Source organism: Chionomys nivalis, chromosome 8 (assembly GCF_950005125.1).
Source record: "Chionomys nivalis chromosome 8, mChiNiv1.1, whole genome shotgun sequence".
Lineage (NCBI taxonomy): Eukaryota > Metazoa > Chordata > Mammalia > Rodentia > Cricetidae > Chionomys > Chionomys nivalis.
Window position 1 is genome coordinate 3942558 of NC_080093.1, and position 21889 is coordinate 3964446.

At 47.3% G+C, this 21889-nt stretch overlaps 1 protein-coding gene across 3 annotated transcripts in view; it reads left to right on the forward strand.

The window, feature by feature from the left end:
• Positions 1-21889, forward strand: part of Ablim1 (actin binding LIM protein 1) — a 281482-nt gene that overhangs the window by 63377 nt on the left and 196216 nt on the right. Inside the window, exon 1 of one of the 3 annotated variants that reach the window (XR_009057580.1) lies at positions 6199-6291. The exons of 1 other annotated variant lie outside the window; for it this stretch is intronic. Coding sequence is in view for 1 of the 2 variants with exons in the window: in XM_057778252.1 (XP_057634235.1) it covers positions 13150-13195 (46 nt within the window). In the remaining variant the exon portion in view is untranslated. Of the gene's footprint in view, positions 1-6198; positions 6292-13121; positions 13196-21889 lie in introns of those variants that run through there. One more of the 3 variants, XM_057778252.1, reaches the window with a different exon arrangement.

A 21889-nucleotide genomic window follows, 5' to 3' on the forward strand; every position in this document is an offset into this window, starting at 1 on the left:
CTTTGCGTTAGACAACCTTTCTCTTCTAGAGATTTTTAATTTACTTGAAATTTCAAGTCATTTTCTGCTAAGCGAAATGAAGGCATTAATAGCATCGCTAGGATTTCCAGCCTCTTGGTCAGCAGTTGTTAGCTGAAATTCTCCTTCCCGGGTGACTGACTTCCTGGAGTCTCTGATGTGCTGTGCCGTGGACTCGCTGATTTCTAGGCCTGCTACCAACTTACCATGTTGGGGTTCTCCTCCTCCTGTATTTATAAAGCAGTTTATATTTTATTATTTTATAAAATTATGTGTGTCTATGCATGAGTGTGCATGAGTACGATGCATGCAGGGTCGGAAGAGGGCATGAAGCTGGGGTACGAGCAGTGATGCCACCTGATGTGAAGTCTGGGAATCGCACTCCCGTCCCCTGGGACATCAGCAAAGCCTCTTAACCATGGACCATCTCTCCAGCTCCATTCCCACATTTTATTCTAAACCAGTCCCACATTCCTGGGCATCTTTGGTTAGGGCTCAGTTTCTTCCTCTTTCAGTCAATTTTCGGTCGTGTTTTTCAGAAAGGCTGCGTGAGAAGTTAATGGAATCATGTGTAATTGATCATCTGTTCCTGCCATGGGTGTGATTGGTTGGGAACAGGAACACAAGGACTTTGGTTTGTGTGTGCATGGGTGGCCTGTGGTATTTTTCCATGAAGGCTTGAAAGGCTGTGTCCTGTGCCTCTGCCATCAGAGTGGCTACCAGTCTGATGGCTGCTCATGCCATTTTCCTATTTCCTAATCTGCTTTGCTCTCAGCCTTTTAAGACCATCTCCCTGTCCTCTGACTTCCGAATTCCCACAGAATATGCCTAGCTGTGTGTCTGGCTCTTGTTTTGTTGTTGCTTGTTTGCCTGTTTTGGGTTTTCCTCCCTCCCTCCCTCCCTCCCTCCTTCCCTCCCTCCCTCCCTCCCTCCCTCCCTCCCTCCCTCCCTCCCTCCCTCCCTCCCTCCCCCACCCCGTCTCTTTCCCTCCCTCCCTCTTTCTTTCTTTCTTTCTTTCTTTCTTTCTTTCTTTCTTTCTTTCTTTCTTTCTTTCTTTCTTTCTTTCTTTCGACAGGATTTCTCTGTGTAACAGTCCTGGCTGGCCTGGAACTCACTCTGTAGCCCAGGTTGGCCTCGAACTTATAGAGATCCTCCTGCCTTCCAAGTGCTGGGATTAAAGATGAGCACCACCACTTCCTCGCTGTGTCTGATATTTTTTAATCCTAATAAATTAACAGGAAGGTTTGTAAACAGGTTCCCTTGGTGGAGAGGGATTAGTTTCTCCTGTTTCTTCCTTTCTGGTATGATTTTCCTCTATAGTTGTATTGGTCTGAGTATAGAGGGATTTCTAAACCAAACTTTTAAATAAATTTAAGGAAATATTCTCTAAAAGTATTTTTATTAAAGACATCATATATCAGTTACAAAATGATCTTTTAAAATCTCAAGGAAAAGTATAAAATTTCACATTGATATGAAAAAGATTTGAGAATTAAATCCAAAAGCTGATGATTTAAAGAGTAAATAATTACTGAAATTTAAAAAATAAGGCTTCCTAAACAACTGGCTTGTTAAACTGAGTGGTGGGCAGGCTCTCTCTGTGTGATGGAAAACATTACTCTCACATTTCCCTTGTCTTGTTCTGTCTCCCTTGTATCAGGTTTAGAAGCCTGTCAACAAAATACCCATCTCCTTCTCGGCCATTTGCACACATCACATATGTAGGAGCCTGCTGGCAGGTTCTGGCTGCGCTGGGTTCCCTCCCTTCTGCTTGCTGGCATCTGTGGGCTGCTGCCCTGAGCTAAGCGGGCTGGTTGCTGGCAGGTTCCATCTCGTCACTGCTGCTGGGCAGGACAGCTGTTTGTAAAGCCGAGTGCCCGCTCATCAGGGCGGCTCACCATGCTACAGCACAGCGTTTGCCCCAAGGTAGCTGCGGTCTTGGGAGCTGCCACGCTAGGGCTCTTCATTCCACACTGCACTTTTCAGTAACTGTTCGTGTCTCTGACTCAGACTATTTTATAAGCGCCACTTAAATTTAAAAAAAAGAAAAAGAAAAAGAAAGAAACTGTCCTCCTAAGAAATGTCCTTACATAAGCTGAGATGTGAGGGTGTCGGGAGGAAGGTGGGTCGTGTTGGTTATGGGGAAGCTGAGAACTGTTTTTCTCTGACCCCATACAGGAGAAAAGAGAAGGGAAGGATGGGTTTTCTGAATCCTTTCTCCTCCAGTACCCGAGGCTTGAGTCGTGAGAAACTGACTGTCCTGAGCCTTCTCTCTGAACCTAGACAACAAGAGAAGCCTTATGTGGCCCTGGGCTATCACCCTGATGGGTGAAAAGTCATTCAGAATCCATTATGATCGAATTGTGTTACCCAGGCCACCAACCCACATGCCCGAGCCCTAACTCTCAGAGCATCAGGAGACCACCGTGCTCGGAGATGAGGTCATTTATCTAAAGAGGACTGTGAGGACATTCATCCAATGTTACTAATGTCCTTACCCCTCTCCTAAAAAGGGAGAAGCAAGATCCAAACAGAGGCAGAGCCACTGTCTGTGTATGTACAGTGAGGAACATTGTAAGGGGTCACAGTGCCTAGGTGGAGTCTTTGATTGTTCTGGGGTACCGTAAGGGGTCACAGTGCCTAGGTGGAGTCTTAGTTGGTTGTTCTGGGGTACCGTAAGGGGTCACAGTGTCTAGGTGGGGTCTTGGTTGTTCTGGGGTACCGTAAGGGGTCACAGTGCCTAGGAGGGGTCTTAGTTGGTTGTTCTGGGGCATCGTAAGGGGTCACAGTTCCTAGGAGGGGGTCTTGGTTGTTCTGGGGTACCGTAAGGGGTCACAGTGCCTAAGTGGGATCTTGGTTAGTTGTTCTGTGGCATTGTAAAGGGTCACAGTGCCTAGGTGGGGTCTTAGTTGGCTGTTCTGGGGTACCGTAAGGGGTCACAGTGCCTAGATGGGGTCTTGGTTGTTCTGGGGTACTGTAAGGGGTCACAGTGCCCAGGTGGGATCTTGGTTAGTTGTTCTGTGGCATTGTAAAGGGTCACAGTGCCTAGGTGGGGTCTTAGTTGGCTGTTCTATTGCTGTGATAAAACATTCTGACCAAAAGCAAATTCAGGGAGGAGAGGATTTGTGCTTCTAGATCACAGTCTACTGCCGAGAGTAGTCAGGGCAGGGACCGCAGTGGAAATCACGGAAGAATGGTGCTCGCTGGCCTATGCTTAGCCAGCTTTCTTACACAGCTCAGGTTCACCTGCATAGTGATGGTGCCGCCCACAGTGGGCCAGGTCTTCCCACATCAGTCATCAGCCGAGTAAGTGGTTGTACGATATTTGATCATACTGTGAACCCCTGAGACCTGTGTTAATAAAATTAACCTTGGATCAGGAGGTGGAGCCAGCAACTAGTTTCCAAGAATTAGCCATAGAGAGTATGGAGGACCTGGGAAGACAGATAGACGCACAGGAAGGAGTAGGGAGGGACTTAGAGATCCACAGGCCTTTTTGGTTTGGGATGGATAGAGAGATGCTCTCTTGCTGGGTCTCCAGCTGAAAAGGAAGATCAGCCGGTTGCTTCTCAGCTTCTCTGATCTAGGAGGTTTTCACCCAACATCTGACTGCCTAGTGTTTATTGGTAAACAGAGTCAAATTAGATAAAAACAACAGCCAGTCTCTCACAGACATGGCCAGAGCACAGTCTGATGGAGGCAAGTCTTCAAAGGTGAGACACCCCTCTTCCTGGCCCACTTCACTTCGTCACAAACTGGCAATAAAGCTAAGGAGGACAGTGGTCATCCCCAAGTCAAGGGAAGTTTTGGAAGCAAACATGCCAATCCCTCAACCTCAGCCTCCAGCCTCCAGAACTGTAAGAGGTGGATCTCTGTTGCCTAAGCCGTCCAGCCTGCTGCATTTTATCAGAGCAGCCTAGCAAACTGTTAGAATGTCCTTGGTTGATTGCCGTTGCTTTTCCAGCATCGCTCTACGGGCAAAGGAGATAAAGGAAAATGTGTTCACTGAGACCTGGACAGATCCTGGTTGCTGATTCTAAAACCTGTTTCTTTGACTTTCTTTGCACAGTGGAGATCTAAAGGAGAGGTTTTTGTGTGCGTTTGAGATGGGGTGCATGTACCACAACACACATGTGGAACTCAGAAGGTAACATGTGGGAACTGGTTCTCTCCTTCTACCACATGGGATCCCAGGGATCAAGCCCAGATCATCAGGCTTGGTGGCCAGCAACTTCTCCACCATCTTACTGGACCTGGGGGAGAGATTTTAATCTCGCCAAGTTGTTAGCTGTGTGGCTATTAAAGTTGAATATAGAATCATGGCAGCTGAAATGAAGAGAAATTCAGAGGTATTTGAAAATAGCATTGTGTAAGATGTAAGCTGAGACACGATAATGAGGGCCAGTTGCCTCCAGCAACGCTGGTAAGAGGCTGCATTCTGGTGAGGCAAAGAACCCAACGGTCTAACAGGCTCTGAGTTCTGGGATCACAGCCCTTGAGTGTGTCAGTGCGAAGCTTCACCTCCCTCTGTTGTGTGCTGGAGCTCCCATCTCAGAGGTCATAGGCAGAACTCTAATTCCACAGTGTCTCAAATCCTAAGGGTCCTACCTGTGACATAAACCTCGGGTTGGTGACTCTGTATTCCTTGTTCTCTGTCTGTGTCTGTTGTGTTTACCCCAGTGGGACCCCTACTGCTCCCCACCTCACAGAGACCTGTCTTGATGTTGTGGGTGTATGGCTTGAACCTGTACCACAGAGCGCTTCAGAAAGACCTCTTTTCCCATCCAGTTGGCCTTGAGCAGCAATGTAGGCCCCTTGAATCTCTTACATCCTCACCTGCTGTAGGAATTCCTACCACCGGTAGCCTTTGGGGCATGGCCTCTTATACTCTTTATGCCGATGTAAAGCACGCATCTGGCCTCTTTTCTGGCTGTAGGATTGGTTGCTGTTCCCCATTCCAGCAGAGGACTGTGATCTGTGAGTCTACCCCTAAATAAATAACCCTCTATTATACTCAATTCTGAGCTAGTGTGGGATTTCTTTTAAGCATCCTTCTTTACTCATCTGTAAAATGGGTACAGGGGCTGGAGAGATTCCTCAGTGACTTAGAGCCTGTCCTACTCTTGCAGAGGATTGAAGTTCAGCTCCCAGCACCTGTAGGGTGACTCACAGCTTCAGGAGGCATCAATTGCCTCTGGCCTCCCCCCATGGGTGCTTGTTCGCCTGTGCACACAGACATGTATGCATACATATAATATACACATATTCAAATCTTTACAATAGGGATGGTAACGGCACCTGAAAGGTTAGTGTGAGTATTAATAAGATCATATGGAGAGCATTCTCGTTAATCCCTGAGCATTTCAAAGGCTCAACAAGTGTTTGACACAAGTAATAAGTGTGGTGATGATATTTTTAAATCACTGCTATTGCTAACAAGTGGGTCAGTCGCTGGAGATGCCTTCTGAAGGATTGTTCTGTCTCCGGAGAGGAACACCTGATTTCTTCTTACAACCACGAAGGGCTATGAGATTTAGCTCAGAGACTGCCTACAGGACGAAGCCTTAGTCCTTTGACTTGCAGCCCTTCAACCCTCTAGATGCCACCAGGAGACACACAGAAATTCCCAGGAGACTTTGATCTGGCTCAGGAAAGTGGGGTTGGAGGTTAAGATTCTGCATTTTTAAGATTCTGAGTTTCTAGGTGAAGGCAATGTTACTGTGTGTCTTCTTTGTGAGCAGTGGGGCCCTCCCAAAACTTTTAGTTTTTGTTTAAAACTGGCCAAGCTCTTGCTGTTTTCCTTTCCCCCACCTCCTTGTATAGTATCTAAATACTTTAAAGGAATACTAATAGCATTTTTATGAATATCACTGTGTATCAGAAACTGCTCACTAAATTCTTACCCCATGTTCTGGTTTCGTCCCGTTGCTGTGAGAACGTGGACTAAAAGCACCGCAGGTTGGAAAGGGTTTATTTCCACTTACAATTCCAGATCACAACCTCACTGAGGGAAGTCAGGATGAAAACTCAACTAGGAACTTGAAGGCAGGCCTGCTTCTATACACACAGCAATATAGGAACGGACTCACAGCCTAGACCAGCAGAAACCCTGAAGAATGCTGAGGGATAACTAATGGACCACTTTATACAACTCAGGACCAACTGCCTAGGGACGGTGCCACCCACACTGAGCTGGACCTCCTGCCTCCTTCAACAATCAACAACCCACACAGACTCTATAACACTGCCCTGGAGACCAACAGGAGAAAGCAGGTAATTGGGGAGACTCTCTGAGTGGCACTGACCTAGACCCCACTCAGGCAGCTTGGCTGTGCTTGACTACAAAACAAAACTTTAAGAAGGTGGCCTGTAAGAGCCTGGGTTACCGGGTCCACGACCCTTCCACCTTCTTCTGTCCTAATTTTACAGTAAAGTCAGCTTTCATCAACCAAATACGATTTGCGATTGATTTGCATTGAACTTCAGAACGCCTGCCTTTCTTGTGTTGAATCAGCAGGGCTCTCTGCCTCTAGCCTTTTCTCTAGCATTTCACTAAAGCATTTGTGGTACTACTAGTAGTGACTGCTACCATGGCATACACAGAGCTGCAGTGCATGATGGGTAGGATGAGCGTCTGTCCACCAGGCTGTGAACCTGGTGATTTGGGAAGAGCACACACTTTGCTGGGTGTTGCTCAGAGCCTGGGGCTGTTGGAAACCCTGCCTGGATCACTCACTCTGGACCCTCTGTCTGCTTATTGACCACCATCTTCCTTTGTTCTAAAATGAACAGACTGGGCAAGATGGGAGTAATTTGGGGCGTGTTCATGAGCCTTTTCTTCAAATAAAGACCTAACTGGAGGCCCAGAAGATAAAATACAAGAGCTGAAATGTCTCAGGCAGAGGCTGGGGTGGAGCCTAGAATCCACCATTCTTCCGTGGTTTATCTTGAACAGCCTCCCGGTGCTTATCTATCAAATAGTTGGCTTTAGTGGTAGAAACCCTCCCTCTGGCTCCCAGCAGCCTGCAGGGGTATCATGTGGCCATGGTTTGCAACAGCTCTAAATATAATTTTGTCTTTGACCATGGTGGGTCAAGGTGATTAGGGACCCTGGACATGGCCAGGAAGGCAGCGCCAGTCTTAGCTTTTTTGTAAGGCTCGATTGCAGGATTTTTTTTTTTTTTTTAACTTGCTTGTTTGGAAGTCTTTGAGGGAAAATGTGTAAACTCATGGGAGGGAGCAGAGTCGGAGGATTGTTTGCTCTAACTTTCTGGACCCTGACTCCCTGTGTGATGCTGTGACTAGTCCAGCTCCCTTTGGTGGAGGGAGGAAATGATGTTCTCGGGAGAGACAGATCTGAATGTAAACAGAGATAAGACGTCGTGAGTTTCCAAAGTCAATAGGAAAAGTCTTCTGGGTAATTAGTGGGCTTGAGACCATAAAAACGGTTCTCTCATTAGAGACTGGACTTGAAGGTTTTTTTTACTGCCAGTGAGTTTGTTAGACAGACAAGGAAATGCAGAGTATTGAACGTAAAGTCCTCCAGCATGCCCTGGGAAGGTGAACCGGCATTGTCGGCTCATGGGAAACCAAAATATGTTCTTTTCTTATTAACTCTGAACACAACTTCCAAAGAGAAGGTTCTGGAAATGCTGTGAGCAATGCTGAGGTAAAGATGTGGAGAGACGGGGTGATGTGGTAGCATTTCCACAGCAGGTATGAGTCTTCGGGTGTTTTCTTCTGTCCCCTACCCCTCATCAGCAAAGAAAGCCAGCATAAAGTGCAGCTCTCTGGGCACGGTGTCACCAGCACCCATGCATTCCCCAGGGAGGAGCTTCCACAGGAGCATTTGCTCTTGTCATGTGTCACTCACAAGGCAAATGAAAATGTAATTCATGTACAAGTTATAAAAACCCACACTCTAGCAAGTCATGCTGATTTGCTCAATATTTGCCCATTTTTCATGGACAAAAGTAGAATCTCTTTGTTTGTCAGTAATTTATGTTCTTTTCCTATAACCTTCCCAGGCACAGAATGATTCGACTATGCCCACATCTTATTTATGACAAGAGACACTGAAGAGAGTGTCTATTGTTTGTGCGGGAAACACAAAGTGCTTTTATTTGTCTCTAATGGTGGGACCTAAGAGCCAGGGCAGGATGACGTTGCTGCAAGGGGCAGGTGTAGAAACCTAGAGTCTGCTGAGCCTCCCAGGAGAGACGGTGAGCACATCCTCTGACCAAGCGCATCTTGTGGGTAGTCTCGGTACACAAAGCCTTGCAGCCACGAACATCGGCACTGACGCTGATCACCGCCTGTGTGTGGTCCTTCGGCGGAACTTTACATGCAAGCTTTGAGATGGAGGTATGGAGCCCTCTGCCCATCACACCTCACTGCAGCGGTGATCAAGCTGCAGGGACCCAAGTTCAAGTCCTTACTCTTTCATCTCAAAGCGGTGACCTCGGAAACTTTAACTTTTTCTTGAGGTTTACTTTCCTCCTCTGTTAAAGGGACATTAATAATGAGCCAGGTATGGTGATGCGCACACCTTTAATCCCAGCACCCAGGAGGCAGAGGCAGGTGGATCTCTGAGTTTGAGGCTAGCTTGGTCCTCATAGTGAGTTCCAGGACAGCCAAAGGTACACAGAAACCCTGCCTTGAAAATCAAAAACAACAACAACAAAACAAAAACAAAAAAAGGACATTAATAATGGTCTTTACCTCAGGCAAGCTGCCAGATTCTTACTGCTTGTGTCTAAGCCCGTGTTTATAGTGACCATGAGAAATCTTTAACTTCTCTCTCTTTTAGTTGCATCAGTTTTACAGAGGAGGTGATGATGGCTCCTACTTCAAAGTGTTCTAAAGAAACAGTGTGGGCTGGCCTGCTGGGTGCAGGAAGTGAAGACAGCATGGGCAAGGCTCTAGGTTCTATCCCCAACACAGGGAAGAAAGGGGGGAAGATGGGGAGGAAGGGGGAAAGGATCTTTAGACAAGACCTCAGCAAATGTAATCTCAGAATAAAACTGAGACAGTTCAGCTTGCAGTTGAGGAAGCCAAGATACATAGAGACATATACAGTAGGGGCTGACATCTTAGTAACATCCATAAGTGTGTGGTCCAGTCTCAGAATTGGCCTCATGGCTCTGTTAGGAGATGAAGAGTAGCCCCCGGGTCTACCGATGGAGCGAGACTTGTGCACCACAGACTCTTCTTAGTTTTAGGTCCGTTGAGGTGTGGGGCCTCAACATGATCCTTTCAGCCCTTGAAACCTATCTGTGCACAAATTCTAATTAGTATTAATAAGAAAACCTAGAGTCAGATATCGGGGTTAAAGCTGAGAGATTAGAGAAATAGTGCAGCCGGTCACTAGAGAGTTCTTCCTGCTACCAAATCAAGGGGCGATCCTGTCTCTACCAATCCTCAGACTCCGTCCTCAGACTGCCTCCTCAGACTGCATCCCCAGCTACATCTTCAGACTGCATCACCAGACTGCATCTTCAGACTGCATCCCCAGACTGCATCTTCAGACTGCATCCCCAGACTGCATCCTCAGACTGCATCCTCAGACTGCATCCTCAGCTGCATCGTCAGACTGCATCCTCAGACTGCATCCCCAGACTGCATCCTCAGACTGCATCCTCAGACTGCATCCCCAGACTGCATCCCCAGACTGCATCCTCAGACTGCATCCTTAGGCTGCCCCGAGCTCCTGTCTCCTCCTATCTTACATTCCTCTCTCGGCCCAGCCATATCCCTTCCTGTCTCCACCTCCCTAGTGCTGAAATAAAAGGTGTGGTATTCCCAAGTACTGGAATTAAAGGTGTGTGCCACCACAGCCTGGCCTCTAGTGGCTTAGCTCTGCACTGTGATCTTCAGGCAAGCTTTATGTGGTGAAACACAAACACAGTATCACTACACCCATCTCTTGAATCCTCAGAGCTGAGCTCCAGTCGAAGCTGCTCACCAGGGCTTAGGGCTGGACATCACTGAACCCAAGTTCAGAGGAAATGACACTCCAGGACTTTTTCCCCCTCTATCTTTCTTGAAAGGTCTAGAAGGTCCTTCTTCCTTATTAAATATGACATTTTAATAAATTTAGTTTCACAGTGCAGTCATTTTTTTCTTACAAAATTCGATTTGTTTTGGGTTTCTGTCTCTCCTGCTTAGTTTGAAAGATGAAGCAAGGGACCCTGCGGCTGCTTCATTACTGAGATGGGAGATATTTCCCTCACTCACAGCTCATCCCATTGTGAATCACATTCTGCTTGACTTCATCTTCTATTCTGTAATTGCAAAGTCACCCTAGGCTTTTAATGCGATCCTTGTCAGGTTTGCTGTTTGTAACATGTGATCCCCAGGGTGAAATAGCATGGTCACAGGCCACACCTGTCTGCAGGAGGAACCACGAGGGTCCATCACAGCCTTCAAATGGCAAAACCCAGCATCACCCACAGAAAGATTTTCAAATTGTGTCTTCAAATTTTTGGGCAAGTCCCACAGTTCTTTGGCCTTTAAGGACTTCTCATCTCTTGAACTATAGTGTAAAGTTTCTCTTAAATCCCTTCCCATGTTTTTTTAGCATAGCACCCACCAAACTGTGGTTAATAGTTACACAAGGCTCAGAACTACTCTGGGCAAATAGATTTATGAAATGCTTCTTATCTTTTTCATCTCTTAGTTATATGGATCACAAGTGCATTAATATCAAACCTGCTAAGAAGCCTGTTTAACAATGTTCAGTCAAGCATTTCTCAAAGATAAGTGGGTGTGCCACTGAGCACACGCCGATGTGTTTACCGTGTGACAGTCACTTTCTCAGGGGCGGTGGCAGGAGCAGGGTTTAGGAAAGCACTTTGTCTTGTCTTCAAAGGTGACCTGGTCCCGTCAGGTCAGGGACACCCAGCTGTGTCTCTGGGTTTGTAGCATACCATGGTCATTTAACTACAAAGTGGATGAGTGTTTTAACAGTTTTTTGATTCTAATAAATTGCCAAGCAGATAATATCTCTGGTCCAACAGAGGTCAGATGTGGAGGATGCTAAGCAGGGAGGAATTGCTGTCCTGGAAGTAACTTCTCATACTGAATGATCTCTGTTCTCAGTTCCCCTGTTTAGGATGGGCAGAAAAGCCATACTTTCAGCCAGAACCGTTTTCGCCCCAGAAAGTTGAGGAGGTATACAAGACTTTGTTCCTCTCCCCACTCTCTCATTTTGTGTGTGTATATGTGTGCGTGCAGTGTGCATGTGTGTGTGTGCGCATGTGTGTGCGTGCACATGTGTGTATGTGAGCAGGTAGAGGGCAGAGGATGACCTCATGTGTCTTCCTCAGGTACCTCCTTCCATTTGGTATGAGTCAGTCTCTCCTTGGCCTGAAACCTCACCAGGTTGGCTAGCTTAGCCAGGCCAGGAGTGCCAGGGATCCTCCTGTCTCCACCCGGCTTCTTGCTGTCAATGGAGCCACACGCACACCGCTACACCCAGCTTTTTACATGGTTCTGAGGGTGGAACTCCGGCCCTCAAGCTTGTGAGTCAAGCACATCACTGCCTGGGCCATCACCCCAGCCACACCCTCTCTTGCCTTTCCACTTAAAATTATCTAGGAATGGTAATTTGAGATTTAGGAGACTAGCTTCCTTTATATTTTAAACGAAACCCATCCAGAAAAAAGAATGCAACCGCAACAGACTTCTGGGGTGTTCAGGAGGTAGGACCCTCAAGAGGCTGACAATAACAGAATTAGACATTAGGTCTGAAACAAGGAACCACTGTCATGAGCACGCCGGGCCGCAGGTGTAATCGGATTTCCATCAATGCAACTGGCTGTTTGGAGCCAGCTGACGCGTGGTGGCTCTGCAGGTGACAGTTTATCAGTGAGGGATTCAGTTATGGCCCTGTGTCTGGCACCTGGGTACTTCACCACGGCAAGAGAATGTTGTTAGAGGTCCTGAGTCCCAGGCAGTGGCCCTGCCCTAGGGAAGGGAGAATGGAGGACCCACGGATGTGGCTAGCCACCAGAGCCACCGCAGAACAAACGAGTCGGCAGGAAGACGGGCAACTGGAATCTTGAATTAATCAAACTTGCGTTTAACCAGTGTGTTTCAGTGAGTCGGTTTTCCCCAGTGAGTGACCCTGGCCTTTGCATTAGATTAATGTCTCAGAATGAGGGCCGGTGCTTGAGTCCCTGTTGAAGCAGTGCGGTGTTCTTGCCTTCCACCCAGAACAAGTGTGTTGTCTCCCTCTCTCTCCTAGGCCATCCCCATATCTGATGCTGAGGGCGTTTGTCTTAAGTGTCCTCTCCCATTTAAGCTGTGCCTCCATAACTTTCCTAACATGTAAAAATCCGAGGTGTCCAGAAGTAACCAGGTAATCCAAGTCAGCCTCAGGTGTTGCTAACTAAGGGGAGAGGAATCCTGTCCACACAAAGTCGCTGTTCTCAGGTATTCCTGACCAAGGGGCGTGCCTTTCCATATAAGGCCATTGTTTTCAGCCATCAGACACCTGCTAGGATGTGGTTCAAAGCCAGTCCCACGCCTGTGCTCTGTCAGGGAAGTTTCCAGAGCCAAGATGAGCAGCTGCTAGAAAAAGAGTCTCTACAGTTGCAGTATTTTTAAAATCCTAGTATTATAAAGAGTAATAAGAGCCCATCTGGTTATGATGATAATTCATTTAGGGAAAGGTGGAAGCGGGAGTCTGGTAGAGCGGGAAGGGGGATCGTCCTTTTCTTGCTCTCTCCTCTTTGAGCTACTGTGAATGACAGGGATGGTGGGTTGTGAAAAGTGGGGTGAAATCCGAGGAACATTCCTGCTGTGCTTTCTGGGCAGCTTCTGGGGACAGCCAGCCCCCTTGTGAGGTCTGGTGATCTGAGAGGCTCTACCAGCGGTCCTTGGGCTGTGGGTAGGCTGGAGAAGAGCTCTAGGTGTAGGTGTAGCTTCACACAGGAAACTCCCCGTCCTTCCTGGGCCAGCAGCACACCCACTTACACACCCCTCCCTGAGTTAACTCAGCCCACAGACTCCTGGGGAGAGAGCCAGGCCCAGCCTAGCCTCTGAAGAGTGGGCTCAGTCCTTCTGAGTGCCAGAGCCAGGTGAAGCAAAGCCGAAACCCAGAGGCTGGGACAGGTTAATGCCCTGGAAATGACTGCAGTCATAGACCCTCGCCATGTCTCCGAAAACTGCCAAGGTTTGAGCACTGTTTTGTAAATTTGGCATTTATACTGTCTAGGGGGAGACTGCACCCTTAGTGAGAAGGAACGGAACAGGGCTCTTTCCGTGAGGTAAAGACATCTTGTGCTTGTTTTAACATGTCAACATGATCTATGTATTCCTAAAGTGTGGATATACGTAAAATGCGTAACTCAGATGTCAGCATCGGTAGATATTAATAAACACGGGGTGTTAGACTGGACGGGACTGTTTTGTACACAGCAGCCGGGCAGGCCAATCCATTGGGTACTTTAAAGACATCCTCAGTAACCATGGCCAAACACTTGGGATTGTGTTTCTGAGAGTTTTGTTGGAGTTTGGATGGTGCCCCTGCGATATTTTCTCTGCAGGCGTGTTTTAGGAGGACCTTCCTTCCCTGGCAAGGCTGGCTTTGGGAGTCACCTCATCCCCCACAGCTGGCGGCCAATACTACATCTCCCAGACTGCCTCAGAGGCAGCCTGTCACAGTCATCAAAACCCACAGCCATGGTCATCACTGCGGACTCCGAAGGACAAGAGCATGGGGCTTATTTTGGTTTCTGGAGAGCAGGGAGTGGGTGAAGCCACAGAAGCAGTGGCTTTTTCCCTCCCTCCTTTGCTTCCGACTCTGAGTCGCCCGCAGCACCTCCGGTCAGCTCAGCTTTGCCGTCCTCTCTGTCCTCCCCAGCACTTGGAGGACTCAGGAGCCTGGGTCGGCTTCAGATGTGCACACTGGTCAGGAGGCGCGCACACATGTCAGGAGCGTGATGGCGTTCAGGGTTGGCACACTGTAGACCATGAATAATTCATGTGGCCTCACCTGCTCGCAACTGTTTCCAGTAAAAGTCATTCTCAAAGCCCAGGCTGGCTTAACAATCCGGTAACATAATTCTGTATTGATTATCAATCTGCCTTAGACTCTAACTGGAAGATAAACGCTACAAACGCTAGAATAGTAAGCGCCCTATGCGGGCACTACACCTGGATCTGTCTTCACTTTTCTTTCCTCTCCCCACACCCCTGCTGAAGTATAAGCTCACCTGGAGTTTACAGAAGATTCTTTGACACCCTCTGGGCCTTCCTCAAGGGTAGAATCTCCCTTTTAATGCAAACACTATACACTGTCATTAGGATATAGTAACATCTGGTCAAAAAACTATAATTGTATGGTTTTCCAAGTGAAAGAGGCCATAGCAATAAAGTTGCAGTAACTTAAGGTCTCTATAGGTCTATATTCAAGCCATGTAGGGGTAACAAATGTGTTATTTTTAAATAAATTCAAGGTCTTCTGTTGTTGTTTGCACTGCACATAGAATGGATTTTCATTTTGGCTTCCAGGAAAGTTAGGGTAAACTTCAGAAAAACTTACACTCTAAGCTGTCCACAGAAGCATTATTTAGAGGCTAAACCCAGAAAGAAAATAGCTTTTTCCCCCCTTTGTTTTAATTGACTCCCTTCCTACTCTGTGGCATATTTTGACGTTATCTGGAGTCTCCACTTGCTGCCAGCTGGAATCTGAAGAAAGTTCTTTTCTAGAACTCAATAGCTGACTTGAATCTCGGTCATAATTAGACTGGAATTTGGCAAATTATTTCAAGGCTTAAAACCAGGCACCCGTTATGTTTGGAACACAGAAGAGTTGTTGTTCTGTTTGTTTTTTAAGTGCTCGATGTGGGAAGCATTGACCGTACATTGGTTGTTGTTTTGAGCTTCTCTAACCTGTCCAGACTTGCCTTAAATTCGCTCTGTAGCCCAGGATGGCCTTGAACTCTTGGCTGGTGTCCTGCATCAGCCTGCCGAGTGCTGGGATTATACCATGTGCTACCGTGCTTGGCTATCGCAATATAGTTTTGATGAACTTCTTTTAGGAAGTGATACTTTGAATGGACATGTATCTGACCACACTTAAATGTCATTTCTGTTCTCGTTATTGGTTCCTGGATATTTTCAAACGCACCCTTCCCCTTCACTACCAGAGCGACAGCCTTGTTTCTTCTCCTAGAATACCTCGAAAGCATCAGCTAGCTCAACGGTTGTAGAAGGAAGATTTCAAAGCAGTCGTTCATTCTCTTCAGATATAAAGGATATGCATGAGCTGGTATTTGCATGTGGTTAATAGTAATTTAGGCATCTGAGATATCCAGCCCTCTATTTTATATTTAAATGTGAGTGCTGACACGCAGGTCTCCGTCATTTGCAACCGTACTTTAAAGGCTGAGATGAGCCAGGATAATCAGAGGAAGATCGGTGTTTAACCTGACTTCTTGCTGTGCCACTCATTTCCAAAGAGGGGAAGGATGCATCTGGATGCCTTTGGGGTTTTCTGGGACAGGATGGAGATGCTGGTGACTTTTTCTGCTTTAAGAAGCACTCATAGCTCTTTCTGCAAATGCCTGTGTACATGAAGGGGGGCCAGTCAGAGCCTGACATTGCAAGGAGTGTGGACAAATGGAGGCTAGGAGCGCAGAGCACCCAGGCCCCAGGACACAGCAGCAGTCAGGGCTCTGAGAGCCTCTGTGAGTCTCCTCTCCCGACAGTGATGGTCGCTTTTTCCCTAGGTTTGTGACTACACCAAGCTGCCTTGAAGACTTTAGTCTGATGGGCACTATAAACACAGCATTTCCTTTCCTTATGGCAATGTTCAGGGGGCCCACACTGCACGCTGATGTGTGACTTGAGTCGTCTTCCAGGAGTTGTGGGACACACAGTCTTGGTTAGCATAGTAGCGGAGCAGCAAGTACCTTCTTATTGTCTATTTCAAAGTGACTTAAGGGATCTGTATCTGTTTCCATATAAAAGATGATGGTGGCTATGTGACTACACAATACACTGTATTAATCCACGCAGCCACGTGACTACACAATACACTGTATTAACCCACGCAACCACGTGACTTCACAACACTGGATTAATCCACGCAGCTACGTGACTGCATGAACACACTGGATTGATCCACACAGCCACACGACTGCACAAACATTGTACTGATCCATGCAGCCACATGACTGTACACTGTTAATCCGCACAGCCACGTGACTGTATATACATTGTATTATTCCACGCAGTCACGTGAGACTGCACAGACACTGTATTAATCCACACAGCTACGTGACTGCATGAACACACGGGATTGATCCACACAGCTACGTGACTGCACAGACACTGTATGAATCCACACAGCTACGTGACTGTATGAACACATTGGGTTAATCCACGCAGCTCTTTCCCTGTCAAGGTTCTTGGCACCACCCATGACTTCATTGTTTTCAGCTTTCAAGTTACTCTCGCTGTGATAGTCTCTAATTGGCGGCACCAACAGGGAGTTTCTCCCCGTGTGTCATTCTCCCTCAACTTGGCATCAGAATTGTTTATGAGCAATCCTTTGTGGCAATTAATTCACCAAGAGCCTCTCCACAGGTGGCAGGTGTGGTGTCATTCAGATAAGTCTCTGCCATTTAGGATTTAAGATCTCAGAAGACCCATTAGCACTTATAGGCCAAAGATGTGTTTAGCGACCATCCAGCATGAAATCCAGCATGAAGTTGTGAGTGGGGGAAGAGTCCCGAGACAGAAGCTATGAGAACCTGCCGTAGTTCGTAATGGGCGGGATGATCACTAGAGAAGCTGGAGGGCTTTTTGGTGTTCTGGTGACCCTATCAGTTACCAGAGACAGGCCTGACAGGTCCCTTCTCGCCCTGACTTCATGATGGCTGCCTCTTGTCACCCCTGGAATCACGGAACCTGAAGACTCACTTTCCCCTTGGTGATAATGACTGTTCTTTGGTGAACTTCAAAGTCATTTTTTTTTCTGATATAAGTGTACAATATAGAGTTAAAGAAGGTGAGAAAGAACCTGTTGGGCGCAGGGTACTGGTTAAGTACTTGGGATCTAGAGAAAAAAGTTTGGGTCAAATCTCAAGCTTTGATACCTTTTGCCATGTGATCTTGCATGAATCTCTTAATTTAAAATGTTTTTTTTTGGGGTATTGTGTGTGTGTGTTGCATGTATACATTCATATAGACATGGACATGCCTGTGCATGTAAGTGTGGAGGTCAGAGGTCAGTTAGTCCTGGCTGTCTTCCTCCATTACTTTCTACCTTACATTTTTGGAACAGATACTCTCACTGAACCTGGAGATCGTGGATTGGCTAGGCTGGCTGGCCAGTGAGCTCCAGGGATCCCCTGTCCCTGCCCTGGCTGGCCACTGAGCTTCAGGCATGCCCCGTCTCTGCCTTGGTTGGCCACTGAGCTCCAGGGATCCCTGTCTCTACCTTCCAGCTCCTGTTAATACCTGTCCAGTACCCAGGGTTCTGACTGCTTTTTAAATGTAGATAACAGGGGATTAGAACTCACCGTTCATGTCAGCACAACAAACACTCTCCTGACAAAGCCACCTCAAGTTTCTTCATTTTTCCTTTTCGGGGTGGGGGGGGGACAGATGTTGCCTTTGTTAGGGTTTCTATTGCTGTGATAAAATGTCATGACCAAAATCAGCTGGGGGAGGAAAGCCTGGCTCAGTTCACAGATGTCGCTATCCAGGGAAATCAGGACAGAAGCCCAAGGCAGGAACTAATGAGGTAGAAGCCATGGAGGAAAAACTCTTACTGGCTTGCTCTCCTTGGCTTGCTCGATCTTCTTACATTGCTCTGAACCACCTGCCTGGCTCGGCCCCGCCCCAAGTGAACTGGGCCCTCACCGGGTTACTCATCAATAAAAACATGCACCCCGGGCTTGCACCCTGGCTCCTGGTCTGTGGGGGCATTTTTTCAGCTGGGGTTACCTCTTCCCAAATGACTGGGATAAAGTCTACAAAAACCTAACCAGCACAGGGGTTAAGGCTGCCCCGTTAGCCCAGGTTAGCCTTGAGCACCCTGTGTCACTGAGGATGACCTTGGACTCCAGGTTCCCTTCCTCCCGCCACTTCCCAAGTCACGTGACACCACACCCAGCTTGGGTTTTTAATTTCTGTAGTCCTAAATTTCTACATCTGTTAAACTAGAGGTAGCATAACTGCCTGCTTTATTAGAGCATGGAAATGAGAACATCTATAAAACACGCGCCCCTCCCGGAGTTATGAGCAGGCTGCACAGCGCCCAGTTCTGGCTGAGCATCTCACTCACTTCAATTAATACTTTGGGATCGTAGTCTGGTTTGGATTATTTTTGATTTTAGGTTTTTTTTTTTTCTGGATCTAGTTTGGTTATTTCTACTTTTAGGTATTTATTTTATTTTATTATTTATGTGAATCCTATAAGAATAAATCTTCGTTGTAAAAACATAACATGTGAGAGGTGACACTGCCCTTGACTGACACCCAAAACCAAGGTGTAATCCCTGCCCCCGATTCATTTACCCGTTATGTCATCATAGCAATGCGTATTCCTACATTTATAAATTAAATAGTAGCTTCTCCCAGGATGGGGACGCCGAGGAGTGTGGAGGTTCCCGGGCTGGCTGAGATGATCACAGTTGGGCGTTGCTCTTACAGGATGTGATGTTAATTGATGAGGCCTTTTCCTTTGTTGTTGCTCCTCATAGTTGAATGAGCTGGTAAACTACTAAATGCCTCCCTATCTGTCATCCGACCCGTGTAACGGGGTATGCACAGTGCCCCCACAAAGAACCAGAGTCTAAGAGTTCATGTCTCTCCAGGTCTAAGTCACTGTTACTGCTGCTATTTCTACAATGGCTTTCCCTTCTTCTGTTTTATTAAATGACCCTTAAAAAATGGTGTGCAGTGGTGGTTTACACCTTTTATCCCAGGAGGCAGAGGCAGGTGGATCTCCATGAGTTAGAGGCCAAGTTCCAGTACAGCCAGGGCTACACAGAGAACCCCTGCTGACCTCTGCCCTGGAATATTGGAGGTTTTACGGGTATGGAATGAGCAGTTACATAAAAACAATTCGGAAGCTTGAGGCTCCCCTGTCTCTGCCCAGTCACCTTGTCAGATACCCCAGGAGGGAGAGTCTGCATCCAGTGACTTCTCTGACTGCCAGCGTCTGCTCATGTATCCCACAGCACGAAATAAAACGTTGCAGAATGAAGAAAACTTCAACTAGGATTGTAAAGCTAATTTTTAGGATTGGCAGTTTCTAGGCTCATCTTTCCTCTCCTTACCACAATAGTCTCTTTTGATATATTAAAAGTGATTAAAAAAAACTTAGAGGCCATTTCTAGATTCTGCATTTACTTATAAGTTGTTGAGTATAAAATTAAGATCCTGACATTCCTCGTGACTCATCAGTATCTAACGTCTACAGTGAGAAGATATAATCAAGACATGGTCACATATACATCTTATTTATATGAGACAGGGTTTCCCAGGCTGGTTTCAAACTTGCTGAGCAGCCCAGGATAATCTTGAACTTCTTATCCTCCTGCCTCTGCCCCCACCCTCACCCCGAGCGCTGGTATTCCAACTCTACACTGCCAGACCTGGTTTATTGGGTGGAACTCAGGTTTTCATTGGGACTAAGACACTTTGAAATAAGTCTTAATCCAAGTTGATCTGAAAGACTTTAATTTTTGATTCAAAAGGGGTGGGGTGGTTGGAGAGCCTTCTCGCCAGTTCAAAGGAATGCTGCCCAGCTGGGATTACAGGAATTAAACTCAGAAATACCAGGTTTCTCATGGCATCTGTAGTCTAGAGATGGTGACCATTTCAGCCTTTGCAAGGCAAATGGTTCCTGTCACAACCACATAACCGGGAGTCCAGCTAGAAGGCAGCCATGGGTACACACAGATGAATGGACATAGGTTCATTCCAATAAACCTGTTTGTAAGGCAGCAAGCATGTTTTTACAGACCACTGCTCTAGGCTATTGAATGAAATAGGAACAAACAGGCCATGGAAGATATTTTGAAATAGAAATTACGGATTTTAATGCCATGCAGATTTGTTTAACCAGATGTGTTTCAGATATGAAGGCAGAAAAAACCATGTTGGCCTTTCATTAGATAAATTTTCCGTCATATTAGTGCACTTTAGCCAAGATGAGAACTAATCTCCAGAAATACGTCTTTTTTTACAAGACATCCACTCAAAAAGCCTGTTTGACAGCGTGTTTCCCATGAATGCTAACCTTTCTGTTTGTCTGCAGAATGAGAGAAGAAGTAGGTGAAACCCAAGAAACACCTAATTAATGTGATTTGGCTTTGTGCCACCTTTAAGTTTTTATCTGGCTCATGTGACCTAGGCTTGAATAAAGGAAGTAAATGGATCACCAGGGATGTTTCCTCTAATAACTAGGAAACAATATGCAGAATTCAACTGGTATTTTTCTGCCTCGTTTGTCCTTCATGCGGATTTTAAATGACAGGCATCACAGGTCTCTCATCCATATTTGAGAAGACACTGAAATGTGCAATACCGCTAGGAAATGGGGGGGGGGGTTGTTTGGGCTTTGACTAAAAATCTGATCCATTGCAATCTGTTTGGAGCTAGCAGGCTGTAGCTTGAAGGTTTTCTGTTGAGTAAGTCCAGATATAGAAGAATCCAGAGTGTAGTTTGGGGAAATTGAGAAAGAAGATGCTATAATGAGCCCCAATTCTACTGAAGCTTTCCCAAAGCTTACCGTTCCCCAGTTCTTACTCCTCAGGTCTGCATGCTCCCTGACCCCATCTGTCTACCGGTCTAGGGTGCTTCTCCCCCTACCCATTCCTCTCTGTCCCCCTCCCCATTCCTTTCTCTCCCCCTCCCCCATTACTTCCCCCACTCCTCTCCCCCTCCCCCCTCCCCCATTACTCCCCATCTCTCCCCTTCCCCCATTCCTCTCCCTCCCCATTCATCTCCTTCATCCACTCCTCTCCCCCATTCCTCTCCCTCCCCCATTCATCTCCCTCTCCCCCCTCCCCCATTCCTCTCCCTTTCCCATTACTCCCCTTCCCCCATTACTCCCCTTCCCCCACTATCCCCCCTCCCCCATTCCTCTTCCTCCCCCATTCCTCTCCTTCCCCATCCCTCTCCCCCTCCCCCACTTCTCTTCCTCCCCCATTCCTCTTCCTCCCCCATTCCTCTCCTTCCCCATCCTTCTCCCCCTCCCCATTCCTCTCCCTCCTCCATCCCTCCCCATCCCCATCCCTCCCTCTCCCCCATTCCTCTCCTTCCCCCATCCCTCTCCCCCTCCCCCACTTCTCTTCCTCCCCCATTCCTCTTCCTCCCCCATTCCTCTCCTTCCCCATCCCTCTCCCCCTCCCCATTCCTCTCCCTCCCCCATCCCTCCCCATCCCCATCCCTCCCTCTCCCCCATTCCTCTCCTTCCCCCATCCCTCTCCCCCTCCCCCACTTCTCTTCCTCCCCCATTCCTCTTCCTCCCCTATTCCTCTCCTTCCCCATCCCTCCCTCTCCCCCATTCCTCTCCTTCCCCCATCCCTACCTCACCCCATTCTTCTCCCCCCCCTCCCACCCTTCTTTCCTCCATCACTTTTCTATTGCTTCCCGGTGTCAATGTCAAAGTACACACGGGAACAGAGAGAGTTTAAAGATCTAAACGATTTCATCGCATTCATTTCGCTCTTACTTCCTGGGCTCCAGTCTACACAGTCACCTGTGAATTGCTGAGGCTACAACAATGACGTGATGGCCACGAGTCTTGCATCTGTGTGGGCATCCGTAGCCAAGGCACGCATGTCCCAAGCGAGCATCCAAATGGCTAAGGAGCATGGGAGAAGTCTGGCTGTCGTTAACCCTC